Source organism: Diplotaxodon limnothrissa, linkage group LG9, assembly GCF_057381915.1.
Source record: "Diplotaxodon limnothrissa isolate DT_005_m linkage group LG9, D_limnothrissa_male_GT1.1, whole genome shotgun sequence".
NCBI lineage: Eukaryota > Metazoa > Chordata > Actinopteri > Cichliformes > Cichlidae > Diplotaxodon > Diplotaxodon limnothrissa.
In genome coordinates, this window is record NC_140604.1 from 22,147,183 (window position 1) to 22,163,289 (window position 16,107).

Genomic DNA, 16,107 nt, shown 5'->3' on the forward strand with positions numbered 1-16,107 from the left:
AATGTGGCTCATTGAGTGGGTCCGGTTACAGAAGATAAGTAACAGTAAAATCATTTTTTTCGTTGTATGCCACACTTAATTTGTGATTTTAGTAGTTAAACTATTTTTGTTTACAAAATAATTATCTAAAAAAAAAAGCTACAACAAATTTAAACTGTGCATGGTTCACTTACCTTTAGCACTGCACTTTCAAAGCTGATAACAAAATGAGTGTCATGACTCATGAATATTTATATATTTTACAATAACCAGACTTTTACAATTATACATATAGATACCAAACTGTTAGTTTCTACTCCTCCTCTGTGTTTAGGAGAGACACAACCGAGCCACTCAAAATGAAAAGAGAAAATTAATGTTGGAAAATATTTTACGATTGTATTTTAAGTTTTGCATTTATTTATTTATTTTTACTTAGAATTGCAGTACTGCATTCACCCACTAGAGGCTGCTACTTACACATGAAACTTCTCATGCATATTTAAACACTTCTTGAGATATTTACTTACCTTTCTTAGAGTGTCACTTCGTGTGAACTGAATATGTTCATATCTCCGAACTTTATATAGCTTCAAAGCATTGATGCAGCACAAACACAGAAGATAAAAATAGCCTCAACAGATCCCCTGATATCCATACAGTGGGAATTTCCTGGACAGCTAAACTCAGTTCATTGCTGTGAACTGTCTTTCTGTTCAAATCTTAGTGAGTCAGAGTAATATTGTGGTTAAGCAAATCATTTCTGTTTTTGAAGTGGGAACCCCACACAACACTAGAAAAACCTCTCAGTATAATGTACCATTACACCAGAGCTAACCATAACCTCAAAACTGTAACCTTGAGTTGAATACACCTACACCTTTGTGGTCATTCAAACGTGTCAATAATACAAGACTTCACAGGCTTTATATTTACCAGTTTTGTGCTTTACTTACAGTCATAATAACTAAGTGCAAACTGTTTCAATAAGGTGATAAAATCAACTGTATTCTGTAAAACATATTTATGTAGACTATGATACTCTTCATATACCATGGGGACTTCACTGTGTCAATACAAACTTTAAACTTTCAAACAAGCTAGTATTTTGAGGAAGAGTTTATCAGCTGTGGGTGGCAGCTGTTTGGTGAATGGGGCTTATTTTCAGGGCTATTTAGATGTTTTTGGTAGGAGATACTGAGCAGCTACATGCTGTTCTTTGATGCTCAGTCATACGCACTAATTATGCAGTTTACTGTAGCTTGTGGTGTAACACAGCGGCTTTAAAATGTAGCATTGGTGAGTATGGAGGGGATGATGAAGGTCTGTGTGTAGAATATAATGTAAAAGGATAATTAGAAAAAAAAATACTATAACAGTTCTGTGCAAGCCAGATGAATCCAACAATGGAGGGATTTTCATACTGTTTGAATACTTAAGAAAATATGAATATGAACTATGAATTTATATGTGGCATGGTGGAGCAGCGGCTAGCACTGTGTTAGCTCCTAGCAAGGAGGTTCTGGGTATGGATCTGCTGCCATGGTCGGGTCTTTAAATGCTGGTTTTGCACATTTTCCTCTTCAGGTATTCACACTTCTTCCAACTGTACAAAGACATGTATGTTGAGTTTACGGGAGCTTCTAAATTGACTGCAGGTGTGAATGGTTGTATCATCAGCTCAGTTAGACCTGTGTTGAACATTGGCCCAGAAAACTGTGTCTGTGCACACAGTAGATCGTGCCATCCTAAAATGCAGAATCAAACTTTATCGTGCAAAGAAGCCAAATTATGTAAAAGTTTTAAACAGTTCTGTGCTGAGACACATCAAAATTTGAGTTCTTTTTTGAAAAACATAGACATCACATCATCTAGACTAAAAAGGAGAGAAACCATCTAACTTGTTATTAGCACTCAGTTCATTAAAATGAAAAAAGAAATGTAATTTTCTTTGTCTTGTTGAGAGGTTTTCTATTGAAACTGAGGCCTCGATACAAAGTAAACAAGACAAGTTTGACTGAAAAGAGAAAATCTGCAGATTCCCTAAACAGCACACACTTATGAAATACACACTTGTACACACAAGTTATAATAAACTGATTAAGACTAGGCAAATTGAAACAATATGTTAATTAGTTTGAACTTTGTCCCTATTGCCAGTCTTGGCACCCGGGGGTCAGTCCGCCAGGGCCTCCGGAGTTTGGATGGAGTTTGAACTTTGATTTAATGCATAATGAAAAGTTGTGTTTGATTTGATTTGGAGCTGGATGTTCACACGTGAAACCAGTCGCAGACAAACTTGCTGTTTATCTGATGATTTCTGCAACTCCCTTGTTTTTCAGTTAATGCAACCAGTTCAAATCTATCACCTTGGAGGCTTGTTTAGTGGGTAAGCTATTTTCATTAGACAGAATGAAGTACTGTGACCCTGCTTAATGTCTTGTACTAGCTCCCTCAGTGTACAGAGGTGGGCTTATCTCTTTTAATGGGCTCACACTTCATGTTGCTGCCATAATGTTTAAGGTATGCTGTCATGCTGATTGCTGACCGTATTATGTTGAACACTGATGAGTGAGAGCCAAAAAGGAAAGAATGGTCAGAACAAAAGCCCCTGAAGTGCCCACTGACATGATATTTTTGCCATGGAAATTGTCAGATGTTTGACCTGAAGTCAAATTCCAGAACAAAGTCCAAACACAGATAGAGCTCAAATTATCTCCACCAGGCAAATGACGTAAAGCTCACTATATTTAAGATAAGATAAGATAAGATAAGATATAACTTTATTAATCCCTCGGGTGGGTTCCTCTGGGAAATTCGACTTCCAAAAAAAGCACAGCAACGACCAAAGTTACAGTTACAGAACTGTTATATATATATATATATATATATATATATATATATATATATATATATATATATATATACATATATATATATATATATATATATATATATATATATATATATATACACACACACACACACATATATAAATACAGAGACAAATATAAATAAAATATACAAAGGGGATAAATAGAATAAATAGGAATAAAAAATAAAAATACAAGTGAATTGCACATTTCAAGTATTGAGTCTATTGCACTGTTGACTATTTACAAAAAGTATTGCACAAGGTATTGCACAGTGAGGTGCAGAGGCACTACAGCTTAGTTGTTCCCCCCTCCTTTGTCCTCCTGTTTCCCCTCCCTCTCCCCTCCAGAGAGGAGTTAAACAGTCTGATGGCGTGTGGGACAAAGGAGTTTTTAAGTCTGTTAGTTCTTGTCTTGGGGAGAAGCAACCTGTCACTGAACAGACTCTTCTGATTGTTTATGGCCGTGTGCAGAGGATGCCCAGCATTGTCCATAATGTCCATCAGTTTCTTTAATGTCCTTTTCTCTGCCACTGTCACCAGAGTGTCCAGCTTCATGCCGACCACAGAGCTAGCCCTCCTGATCAGTTTCTCCAGCCTGGATGAGTCCCTCTTTGCTGTGCTGCTCCCCCAGCACACCACAGCATAGAAAAGTACTCCAGCAACCACTGACTGGTAAAACATCCTCAGGAGCTTCCTGCAGATGTTAAAAGACCTCAGCCTCCTGAGGAAGTACAGTCGGCTTTGGGCTTTTTTATACAGGTGCTCTGTGTTGCATGACCAGTCCAGTTTATTGTCCATCCACAGCCCGAGGTACTTGTACTTGTTGACCACCTCCACCTCCTCCCCCTCTATCTGAACTGGCAGTGGACCTTCTCTGGACCTCCCGAAGTCCACAACCAGTTCCTTAGTCTTTGAGGTGTTGAGTTGCAGGTGGTTTGTGTGACTCCATGCGACAAAGTTCCTCACCAGACTTCTGTACTCCTCTTCCTGATCATCCCAGATACACCCCATGATGGCCGTGTCATCTGCAAACTTCTGAATATGGCATAATTCAGAGTTGTAGCAGAAGTCAGAGGTGTACAGGGTGAAGAGAAGAGGGGACAGCACAGTTCCCTGTGGTGCTCCTGTGCTGCTGACCACTGTGTCAGACGTGATGTCCTTCAGCCTGACGTACTGTGGTCTGTCGGTGAGGTAGTCGGAGATCCAAGCCACCAGGCAGGGGTCCACCTCCATCCTGTTCAGTTTTTCCTGAAGCATACAGGGCCGGATGGTATTAAAGGCACTGGAAAAGTCAAGAAACAGGATCCTGACCGTGCCTTTTCCCCCATCCAGGTGTGAGTGGGCTCTGTGTAGGAGGTACAGGATGGCATCCTCCACTCCGACACCCACCTTGTATGCAAACTGTAGTGGGTCCTGGGCATGTTGTACCTGTGGTCGGAGGAGGTTGAGGAAGAGCCGCTCTAGAGTCTTCATAAGATGTGACGTCAGTGCCACCGGTCGGAAGTCATTCAGCTCATTGGGCCGGTTCTTTTTGGGGACCGGGACGATGCAGGATGTCTTCCATAGGGCGGGCACTCTCCCCAGTCGCAGACTGAGGTTGAAGACTCGTTGTAGCGGCTCCCCAAGTTCAGCAGCACACGCCTTAAGCATCCTAGGACACACCTTGTCTGGGCCTGCTGCCTTTCTGGGGCGAAGCTTCCTCAGTTGCCTCCTGACCTGATCCACTGTGACACTGGGAGATGTTTGGGAGGAGGGGAGGGGGGGAGATGTCTTGCTGCTGAGAGAGGGATTGGAGGAGGGGGGTGTCATGGTGTCAGGAAGGGGGGGAAGCGAGGGAGGCAGGAGAGTGGGGAGAGGACTCTGTAGTGAAGGTGAGGGTGAGGGTGGGGGGGTTGTGGGCTGGTCAAACCTGTTGAAGAAGTTGTTGAGTTCGTTTGCCTTCTCCACAGTCCCCCCCACTGTGCTTTTCTTGGTGTTGTGGCCTGTGATGGTTTTCACACCATTCCAGACCTCCCTCATATTGTTCCTCTCCAACTTCTGCTCCACCTTCCTCCTGTAGGTGTCCTTTGCTTCCCTCAGGCAGCGTTTCACCTCCCGCTGTGCTGCTTTCATCTCCTCCTTCACTTTGCTCCTGAAAGCCTTCTTCTTCATGTTGAGGACAGCTTTGACTTCCTGTGTTACCCACGGTTTGTTATTAGGATAACACCGTACCGTCTTAGCAGGGGCGACTGTGTCCACACAAAAGTTGAGGTAGTCTGTAAGACAGTGTGTCGCCCCCTCTATGTCCTCACCATGTGGGCTCAGGAGCACATCCCAGTCTGTGGTGTCATAGCAGTCTCTCAGAGCATCCTCCTTTTCTGGGGTCCATCTCCGGATGGAGCGCGTTGTGACAGGCTGCCTTTGGACGAGGGGTGTGTATTGTGGCTGTAGGTAAACCAGGTTGTGGTCTGACTTCCCTAGTGGGGGGAGGGGGGTGGCTCTGTATGCATCTCTCACATTAGCATACAGTAGGTCAATTGTCCTGTTGCTCCTTGTGGGACAATTCACAAACTGGTGAAAAGCAGCCAGAGTAGAATCCAGTGTGGCATGGTTAAAGTCTCCAGATATAATAATGAAAGCCTCGGGGTTTTGTGTCTGAAGTCTTGCTGTGACTGTGTGTATTTTCTCACAGGCAGCTGTTGCGTCGGCCCTCGGAGGGATGTAAACACACACACAGATCACATGACTGAACTCCCGAGGTAGATTACATTTGCATGTAAATAGAAACATGTTAGTTTATGTTTATGTGCTCTATTAGCCACTGGATTCTGAGTTTTATTTATTTGACCTTCTTAGTAGCTGTTTATGAGCAGAGTGACCAAGAGGAGACACTCATGCACTTCTCCAAATGACAGTGACACTGAAAGAGAGAGTGACAAAGAGACATTAACTGGCATTTGTTGTATGCAATGAGCATAACAATAGCATTGCTAAAGTTAGCAACGGTCACAGCTGAGACCGCTACAGTCAAAAGCCAAGATAAAAAGCTGCTGGAGGCTAACCAGCAATGCCACACTTTGGGCTTTGAGCCATCACAGTCTTAACAGACTTAAAACAAAATTAGAAGATATCAGACACTGACTAAAGAATACTGAAAAACCTTGGGAACCTCTGGGGAAGCTTGGCCTCGAGGAAAAGCTGGTTGATGAGGTGCTTTGGTGGTGTGGCACAATTTCAATTTAAAAAAAAGTGGTAGTAAATATTTAAAAATGACAAATATAAATAAGCAGCATTCATAAATACAAAACATGTAAAAAAATTAATATTATATAGATTTAATGCAACACTAAAAGTGATATTAACAATTTAACCTTGACATTAATTGGCAATTTAAACTTCAAACACTAGCCTTGTATTTACCTGCATATCAAGCCCACTGGCAGAGACCTGCACCCATAAGTGTTTTGCACTATGGGAGTTGACTTGCCCCCCAGCTCTGCTCCTAGCTATATTTATCTCCACTCTCACCATAAAAGGCTGTGACTGCTGCTTGGACTCTGACTAAGGCCAATATTATTTTTGTTGTGTAGACCGCAGCCGTGTGTGTGCCTACCTGCGGGTTTGCTTGGGATATCAAACTTAAGAGTGTGTGGAGTTGGACCATCTTTTCATTTAAAGCTTAGAATTGAGAGAGTTTGTCCAGAGTAAGTGACTACTTTGGGGGTAAGATGTGATATGCAAGGTTGTAGTTGTTGCATATGTCTGTGTAAGCATGCCGAGAAAGTGCCTGATTGCCTGAAACTGTATATCATGTCTTTGTAGCTGATGTTGCAGGTTTGATTTGAAAGGTTTTATGATGGTTCCCTTAAACTGTCTTTGTTGATCAAGAAACTATTTGTAGTTTTTGGCCATCATACCTTTAGTACACTTAGTACAGTCTAATTTTTTCCACTATGACAATTAGATTAACTATTTATGTTCAGCAAAAAGAGTCAAAAAGCTTGCTGTGAACCTACCCTGTATTGACAGTGAATCCACATGCTCTTGACCACTAACTAACCTGACAGACAAGCAGATAGACAGGAAGAAACTCGGAAACTCAGGGCTCGTGTGAGGAGTGGCCTGCAGCATGTCTGGATCTATACCGTTCTACCAGAAGCACCATCTCCACTATGACCGCGGCTACCGTAGCAAGGAGACTCAGTCTAAAGTGAGTCAGTACCAGGCCAGCAGCAGATACAGTGCTAGCGGCAGCGCCTCTGCCGCCACCAGGAGCAGGGGGTAAGGAGAAGGAAAGGGAGGTGGATCAACTTCATCAATCCTTTTTCTTTATGACAGGAAAGTCCTACTACCTCCCTAACACCTACCCCACCCCAGCTGATCAAGTTCACCTCCATCACCCTTGTGAGATCACCTCCCTGACACAACTCTGGGATCGTCTTTCCTTGACACCAAGTAACCATCTTACTCCCCCATGAGTTTTCTTTCACCTTGATCGCCCCTCAAACACACCTGAGGATTGAAAACAGCTTTGAGTCCTGCATGAAGCCCTGTGCATGTAGCCTGACAGATGTCCTTTGTGTTTTCATGCATGTTGACCAAGTCTTACCTTTAACACAGTAATGTGTCTAAAAGGGCTACAGGAATTTCTGTCACCTTTAGAGGAATGGCATTCGTTAGAAAGGATGCAACGTTATGTTATATTAGAGCTATATGCTATATAAATTGACTGAAATAGCATCTTGACCTGTGTATCATACTAGGATGAAAATAAGAAGAGATAGTTTATCAGTCTTGTTCGTTTGAAAACTCATCCACTGTGCCGTGAATCTTTTTAATTAGTGAGTGTGGGAAACTTGGCAGCTTCTCTTTATTTTTAAGAGGCATAAGGATAGCTGTTCATGAGCTGCTGATTTGTCATCAGTTCACATTTCCTGACATTTAAAGTTTGGAGTATATTGAGCTTTTCTATCCAGGGAATACCAAAGCTCCCATAGTGAGCCTATCTATTAGGGTATCTGGCAAATCCTTAAATACTCTGGCCTGGAGAGTGTGAACACATCAGAGGGCTTAGATTTTACTATCTCATCTTTCCCTTCAGGCAGCTCACCAGACCCCAGATCAGTGCTGAGGGGAGGCAGGGAGCATTGCTGTTATGGCAAAGATAGGATTGCATTTATGTGGTTATAGGAGTTTCTTGTAATATGGGATAATCTTCATATCACACCCTCGCAAATTCTATGAGATTTTCCAATTAAAATCTTGGAAATGGTCAGAGGTAAAGGGACACTGACTCAGATAGACATAGGAAAAATGAGGGCAGCTGTCCTACTTGCTATGCCATTCTGTGAATCCTCAAAAACTATTCAAAGCTATAGTGTTGACACTGGACAGATTTCCTTACCTAAATCAGGATATTTCACCCTATGAGCCACAGTCATTTCCTGAAAGCAGTTTGTCAGTAATAAATGATTCTAGCATAAACATTACAGAACAAGATTACGACCCAGGTGGGACTTGAACCCACAATCCCCAGCTCCGGAGGCTGATGCCTTATCCATTAGGCCACTGGGCCACTGATTGATTGTAAGCTCTACGTAAACTAAAGATGGATTTCTCACTTTGCCCTAAATCTTTCTTAGAGAAACATGAAATGTAGTATGGAAGTCAGTAGGACAGCTGGGTTTCACATTTTGGTATGCACTGAGATACCATCATAGATGAAGGACACTCATCTGTTAATGACCGAATACTGGCTGCTTTTAGTGGTCGTTAGCGGTGTCAGTATTGTCTTTCACATCATATGGTTGTTATAGATGTTGAAAACTTAATAACTGAGGTGTGCAAAGCTGTAAAAAATAATTACAACTAAACCATCTCCACTACTTTCCAACTGAATTTTAATCCACATCTCATCCACCCCTGACCTTGGCTTTGTCCCCACATTTTTCTGTTGTTGGTTGCACTGTCTGGCTGTGTGCCAGGCTGATGGTACTCTGTATGTCTCAGACTTAACGTGTCTTCGCACTCTGGCCTGGAGGAGAGCAGACTAAGCCCCTCACCCAAGAGAGCCAAGCCAACTTACTTGGCTGTGGATAAAGACAACCAAATCATCGGCTATGTAGTGCCTATCTTCAGGGGCAGGTAATAACTATCCCTCTATGTAGAACTGGAAATCCAAGATTGCTTTTCAACAGCCTAAAGTTTTAACAACATGCCTTGCTTTCACGTCCATCCCTGGCTCTGCTTTGCTGCCTCCTAGTCAAGAGTTTGCTACAGGACTTTCAGATACAGAGGAAGCAAGAGTGAGAGACACTGCTGCATACATGGCCCGCAGGGATTTGTTCACCAGTGGCCTGGAGATGGAGAGGTCTGAGCTCATCTCCAGGAAGGAGACCATGCGCGAGTCGGCTGAGCGCATCACTCTGAATAAAAGGGTCAGTTCTCACTGTTTTGAGATCACACAAGGCAGCCGTGCTGTTCTTTAAAGTTTTAAAGCAAACATGGAGAACTGCTTAGAATTTTACATCACAGAAACGGGCCTTAGGTTTGGTCTGTTTGGTTGTTTGTATGCGCTTGCAAAAACCTGCATACTTATTTTTTTTGTAAATCAGTCTTCTTCTTGACATTACAGACTCACTTCTCACATTTAAGGCACATATCATAGTCCATAACAGGGTCATAGAGTGTATCATGGGTCAAGGAAATGCCTGTGTGGCATTATAATGGCACATATCTTTTGCAAAAGCCCAGAAAAATGTTTCTTGAGCCTGGATTATACTTTCTGTTAGTCTGCTAGGGCCCACTCAGGTCCACTCTGGTCAGAGTGATGCAAATTTCATCGTCAAATGGTGAGTGCAAGGGTCTATGCGGACGTCTATATGCCTGCCCACTTTTTGTGACCACGTTGACATCTTTGAAGAATTTACATTAGAATGCACCAGGAAGCTGTCCAAGTATAAGCTAGGCTTTAGCTTTGATATCACAAATAAGCATTATGTATTTGTGATGTTACAGTAAACTTTAGGACATGCCAAATTTGCTTTTGTACTTTTGTAATCACAGTACAGCCATCTCAGTCGCTGGGGAGTATATTAGTGAATAATTCTGTAATTCTGCTTAGATAATTATAAGCTAATATTACTTACTATCAGGTTTCACTTTACTTAAGAGAACACAAAAATGGTAGTTAATGGTTAAATAGTGGTTAAGTAATGAGTAACTACTGAATAACTGTTAATTCTTCTTCTCTTCGCATTGCTTGGCATAACAGAGGAAACATGGGGTAGTGGTGAAGTAGTCCTTAAACTACTGAGTAACAATTAAGTATAACATTTCCATTGTGTTGAGTTATATTTTACTGACATAATGTGATTAAAAAAAGAAAAAAAGATTTTGGCTGTTAGTTAAAAGGTTTTCCAAAGAAACTCAAGATAGGTGAAGTATGCTTAATCCAAATGAATCATCTGCACCATTCATCTGTGCTTATATATTGTGCTTTTATTGCTCATTACTTGTGGGATCATAGTAGATCATCCTCTATATCCCAGATTCTGTAAAGTTATTTATTTCATATTCTGTATAGTTTTTCATATTTATATCCTGTTCATATCCTGTACATAGCTTGTACTCACTACAGCCTGTACATACTTATAGTTATAGAATATTCACAACATACTTCATACCGTGTACATTATAACATACCATAATAGACCCATTTCTGTAATATACTCACATATCTATATTATTGCTAATATATATTGTAATATATCTATATCACTAAAGCACTTCTGGATGGATGCAAACTGCATTTCGTTGCCCTGTACCTGTGCATGTGCAATGACAATAAAGTTGAATTCTATTCTATTCTATTCTATTATAATATCACAATAAATCCATATTCTAATGCCAATATCAGGCCACAAAGCACAACAATATTTATTTATTGTAGCAAAACTGACCATGGTTGATTGCATCAGTGCTTGGGAATGTAAAGTGTCTGTGGCTAAGTGGTTGTTATTACTACCCCTTACACAAGAAAGTTATTTATGTGCCTGGATGATTATGTGAATTGGTACCCAGCCATTCAATGAGCATCATGAAAAACCACACTTACCCCCTCACTGCATTTATATGCCTCCCCTGCCGCACAGCCTTACTACTGGGTGACAAATTCTTCAGGAGATCACGTTTCTTCGGACAGAGGGAAGCAGTGTCTCATTGGTGGTATTATGTGTTGAGATACTGGATAGTGAACAAACAGACAAGACCTCAACACCTCATCTTTTCACAGGACTAAGGAAGAACACATCCTTACAGTTGTAATGTGTGAAGATAATATCTAAAGTAGATGTGTTGGTTTTATTTAAATGTATCTACAAGAAAATGGTAATTGTGGAGCACGTTGTGGTTGGTAGAAGGTAAAAACTGTCCTGAGTGATTTGCTCTATCTTTAGATCCATGAACACGAGGAACACTTCAAGCGTATGAACGAAGACAGCCTGATGCACGCCCCAGAGTTTGTGATTAAACCTCGCTCCCACACTGTGTGGGAGAAACAGTGTGTCCGGCTGCACTGCACTGTCAGTGGGTGGCCCGACCCACGGGTCGTCTGGTAGGTCACCAACTACACAATCTTATGTCTTTCCTCTCTGTTCTTTCAAAAAATGATCTTTATCCATTCCATCTAGATCCATCTAGTTTTTAATGTTTCCTCGCTTGATTTTGTTTTATTCTTTTCAAACTTTTTTTGTCTTTCAAGGTACAAAAACAATGTGGCGCTTGATCCGCTTGCCAACCCTGGCAAGTACAAAATTGAGAGCAGATACAGCGTGCACTCACTGGAGATTAACAAGTAGGTCGTTTCTCCCATCCACAGTACTTAAAGTAGATGTCCACATACATTTTATGCCATAAATTAATGTCAATACACATCATCACCTTGAAGATTTTCCAGTGAGCCCTTTGAAAGAAGGTAGGGTATTTTCATGCAACTTGTGAATCCCAAATAGTGCTATACTACAGCTCTGTATATTAAGTTTAACTTAAAAACGTAACCAGAACATCATGGAAGTTAAGATGTTAGACATTAAGATAAAATATATTAGTCAAAGAACTTGTTATGATTACATACTGAAAATAAAGTTTATTTAATATCTTCATTGTTTTCCAGTGACTGACACAAAATTGGGTTGAAATAAAGAAGTTTGTTGGGGGCAAAATATGATAGGCTGACACTGATGTTCCTTGGGCCTCGGTTTGTAGTATATGTATTAAAAATACTTTGTTAAAATTAAAATATTTACTTTGAAATTTAGGATTCTTTAAACTGAGTGTTATTTTTTAAAGTAGGCATCTTGCCCTGGATTCAGCATTCAGCCATATATGGACTTATGTGTAAATGACTTAATCTACAGGCCCAGGGTCTTGATAACAAAGAGGTGGTCTAAGGATAGCTAGTCTAAGATAGTAGATGTAGCCGTATTATGTAGAAGTTAGTCTACATCAGATGCACCCCATCTCTGAGTTGAGCTTCATGTTTGATCACTTGTAGCACAACAATTCACTAGCATTAAGATTACATGCAGCTTAAAATATAAATTCAACCACTACTACAAGCTGCTATTCAGTTTAACGGATATCTGTTACATTCAGTGGACAATGTTAAAATGTTTATCTAATAACATGGCCTGTTTAATAATGCATCATTCAAGCTAAAAATGCTGCTAATGCTAGCAGGTTCAGTGAGCAAGCTGTACTCTTAAACGTTATGAGCATAGAAGACATACACAAATACTTTCTAGTGCAGGCTAATTAAATAGTATAAACTTGACTCACCAAATCACCAAAACTGGAGGACTTTTAGGACAGCCTATATCTGTGTGTTTTCTGTAATTTTATACATTTATCTCTTACAGTTTAATCCCAAAGCAGCATTTCTTTATCACATAGAAAACCTATGATGTGCTGTTGAAATTGCATTTTCTTAAATTAAAACATCTAGGGGGAAAAAGTGTCATAAAATTGCTTTACTTTATTTATTCTTTTTTAAACTACTGCTTATCCATCAAATTAGTTAACCTTTCTTGCTAGTCTGTCGGCACGTCACACATCGGATCACTTCATGTACAGAAAGCCACAACACCTAATGCGTGTGACATCACCAGCGTGTCTATTTTTTGCCAGAGTATTTCTGGCCAGGAGTGATGGAACGTTTTACAGTTGGGCTCACATAGTTGGTATTATTTACATGGCTGAAAGGAATTAGGTTGAGCTGGGGGGAGGGGCACCGTACACATGAATCCTTAACACAGTACACCGAACATGTGCATATCATGGACATTGATCAGCTGATGCTCTCCTCTTTCAGATGTGATTTTGATGATACAGCTCAGTATCGTGTCTCTGCCATGAACTCCCAGGGAGAGCTGTCTGCATTTGCCTCCGTTGTTGTCAAGAGTAGGTTTCACCCAATTCCACAGCTAATGCCAATATGCTAATGATCATCAAAAACATATATAAAAAAAAAACTCAAGAGTAATTATATTTTCCTAATTAACTGTTTAAAATTAGTGTGTGACAACTTAAATTTGCATGTGTGTGAAATGAAAACAAAAATTCTCTCCATCAGTGTGATAAAGTCATACAACAATCTGTAAATGTGAAATGTATTAAAAGTGCCTCCTGCTGTTCTTCATAGGGTTCAAAGGTGAAATGGATGAGTTCCTGCCAGCACCCAGGCGTAAGTTGGAATTTACTGCCAGTTTTAATTCATGAATGAACTTTTTTCAGGCCACTGGAAAGTAAAATATGTCAATAAAGACTCTAAACAGCAAATTGCTATACTAGCAAATAAGCGGATTCTGAACAACATTTATCTTCTTTTATAAAGTCCTTTCATTGGAGCTGTGTTTTGGTCTCCTCCAGTCTTTGGAAAAAAATTATGCAACAGTTACGCTACAGAAAACAGTGGGTGGAGATCTTGGCACGGCCAAAATGACTGGGATCATGTGCAATGAACTTGTGATCTTGCTGCTTTTAAAATGGTGGTTATGAACATGACGATTAAGGCCTGTTAAAACACTCATGGTCAGTTGTATTTAAAGCAAGGTTGGTGCATCCAAACAGCAATAAGATAAAATCAGTCTGCTATTAGTCTGCAGTCAAGTATCAAGCTGGTATTTGAATGCAATCTGCTTTTGATAACACAGCAATTAACTGATACATCAGCGAAAGTCACAAATTATTTTTCATTTTTCAAATGAGTGTAATTCAGTTTTATTTATATAGTGCCAAATCACAACAGCAGTCGATTCAGTGCTCTTTATATTGCAAGGTAAAGGCCCTACAATAATGAAGAGAAAATCCCAACCACCAGAAAACACTACTCTATAAGCAAGCATTTGGCGAGAGTGAGAAGGAAAAACTCCCTTTCAACAGGAAGAAACCTCCAGCAAACCGAGGCTCAGGGAGCCATCTGCCTCAACCAGTTAGGGCTGAGGGGGAAGAGACAGGACAAAAAACACAGTGTGGAAGCAAAGTTCTTTGAAATTTGTATATCTATTGCCTTCTACTTACACAAAAATTCACATCAGCTAATTACAATCAGAGCCCAGTTGGCCATTACAACTACTTGCAATCAGTTTTTGACATTAAAAGAAAAGCAAAGCAATCACTGGGAAAACGCAGATTTTTTCCTTCTGATTGCCATTTTTTTCCATGGTGTGTAACTGGGCATGTACCATACAGTTTTTTATTAATGAAACAGATGCCTGCAACATGATTGATGATCGTCCAGTGAGTCCAAATGGATTTAAAAGCACAGCATAGTAAACAGCTGTGTTATAAATCTAACTAACCCCAGTGGGGAGCAGGGTGGTGGGATGTTTGGAGAAGAACAATGGGCGCTATTGCATTAACATTTTTGTTGTTGCTTTTTTGACAATGCAGGGGCCATTACTGAAGGTAACAGGGTGTCGGGAGTGTGGTCTGAAATCGATTTTCTCCAAGCATGGCCGTTTTTGTCTGAATAGAAAAATCCACAGTAACATTCATAATAGTCTAATTAAACTGCAGATAGTAAGTGTGCAAAAATGTACTAATTTTTTAATGCATGAAAACATGAATTATTTCAGCAGTTGTTTTTGTGAGAGCTGCAGTGAAGTTTTAGAGTCCCCCTTTTGGTCTGTATTTGTGTTTTTGCCCTTTATCCTTTTACATCTTATACACGCTCACTTTTCCACCGTTTTCCATCTGGGTGCAAAACTTTGATAGTTGATGTGTGCAACACCTGTAGTTCCACTTAATTCAATCTCAGTAGTCTGAATTTGCGAGATTCTTTATATATATTTGTGTGTGTGTGTGTGTGTGTGTGTGTGTGTGTGTGTGTGTGTGTGTGTGTGTGTGTGTGTGTGTGTGTGTAAACTGTTTAATAATGATACCAGCCAGTGACTTTGTTGTCACATCCTTTTGTATAGTTGGCCCAGTTTCCGAGTACGGCATCACCTTCCAGACTCACATTGTTGATAAATTCGGTGTATCGTTTGGAAGGGAGGGTGAGACCATGAGTCTGGGGTGTACAGTCATCATCTACCCTGCCCTGCATCGCTACCAGCCAGAGGTGGAGTGGTATAGAGATGGTAGGAAGACTTACTGTGATACTGAACAATGCCCGTAATGTACAGTTCTTGTAGATTTAAATCAGTTGTTCTCTGTACTGTAATATGTTTACTTCTCACCTTGCTAATACTTAATGACCTGCACTCCAGATGTTCTGCTGTCTCCCTCCAAATGGACTCACATGCACTGGAGCGGAGATCGAGCCACCCTGACACTCACGCACCTGAACAAAGAAGACGAGGGCCTCTACACCCTGCGCGTCACCACCAAGTCTGGATATGAGACCTACTCAGCCTACGTCTTTGTCAGAGGTAGGTACATCCTCGCTGAACGGTTTCTTGTCATTAAGTCATAATTATTCTATTCAGATTATCTTTTGACTGATTTAGAAATTAGGCTTTATCTTCATCTGTAAACATGCCATTTGTTTGGTCCTATGCTGCCAGCTGAATCTGGCACACATGCACAGATTCACAGAGCATGCACAAAAATATCCTCCAGCTTTAATCTCAGCTGTTTTGTCCAAATAATCTTAATAATTCAGATCCAGGTTTGAGTTTTGAGTCTAAACTAGCTAAGCTCTGAAGGTTGGTCCTGCTGACCAACCTTCATACATCACACAAGATTTAGTATATTAGTAAAATTATAAAAACTAA

At 40.6% G+C, this 16,107-nt stretch overlaps 1 protein-coding gene and 1 non-coding gene across 2 annotated transcripts in view; one reads left to right on the forward strand and one right to left on the reverse strand.

The window, feature by feature from the left end:
• Positions 1-5,575: 5,575 nt before the first annotated feature.
• myom1b (myomesin 1b) overlaps positions 5,576-16,107 on the forward strand; it is a 32,681-nt gene continuing 22,149 nt past the window's right edge. The window contains exons 1-10 of the mRNA XM_085362191.1: positions 5,576-5,592; positions 6,400-6,537; positions 8,843-8,977; positions 9,096-9,270; positions 11,290-11,447; positions 11,595-11,687; positions 13,203-13,291; positions 13,533-13,574; positions 15,310-15,471; positions 15,601-15,762. Coding sequence (XP_085218317.1) covers positions 5,576-5,592; positions 6,400-6,537; positions 8,843-8,977; positions 9,096-9,270; positions 11,290-11,447; positions 11,595-11,687; positions 13,203-13,291; positions 13,533-13,574; positions 15,310-15,471; positions 15,601-15,762 — 1,171 coding nt within the window. The remainder of the gene's footprint in view (positions 5,593-6,399; positions 6,538-8,842; positions 8,978-9,095; positions 9,271-11,289; positions 11,448-11,594; positions 11,688-13,202; positions 13,292-13,532; positions 13,575-15,309; positions 15,472-15,600; positions 15,763-16,107) is intronic.
• On the reverse strand, positions 8,336-8,408 carry trnar-ccg (transfer RNA arginine (anticodon CCG)). The gene has a single exon. It is a non-coding gene; the product is annotated as a tRNA-Arg (tRNA).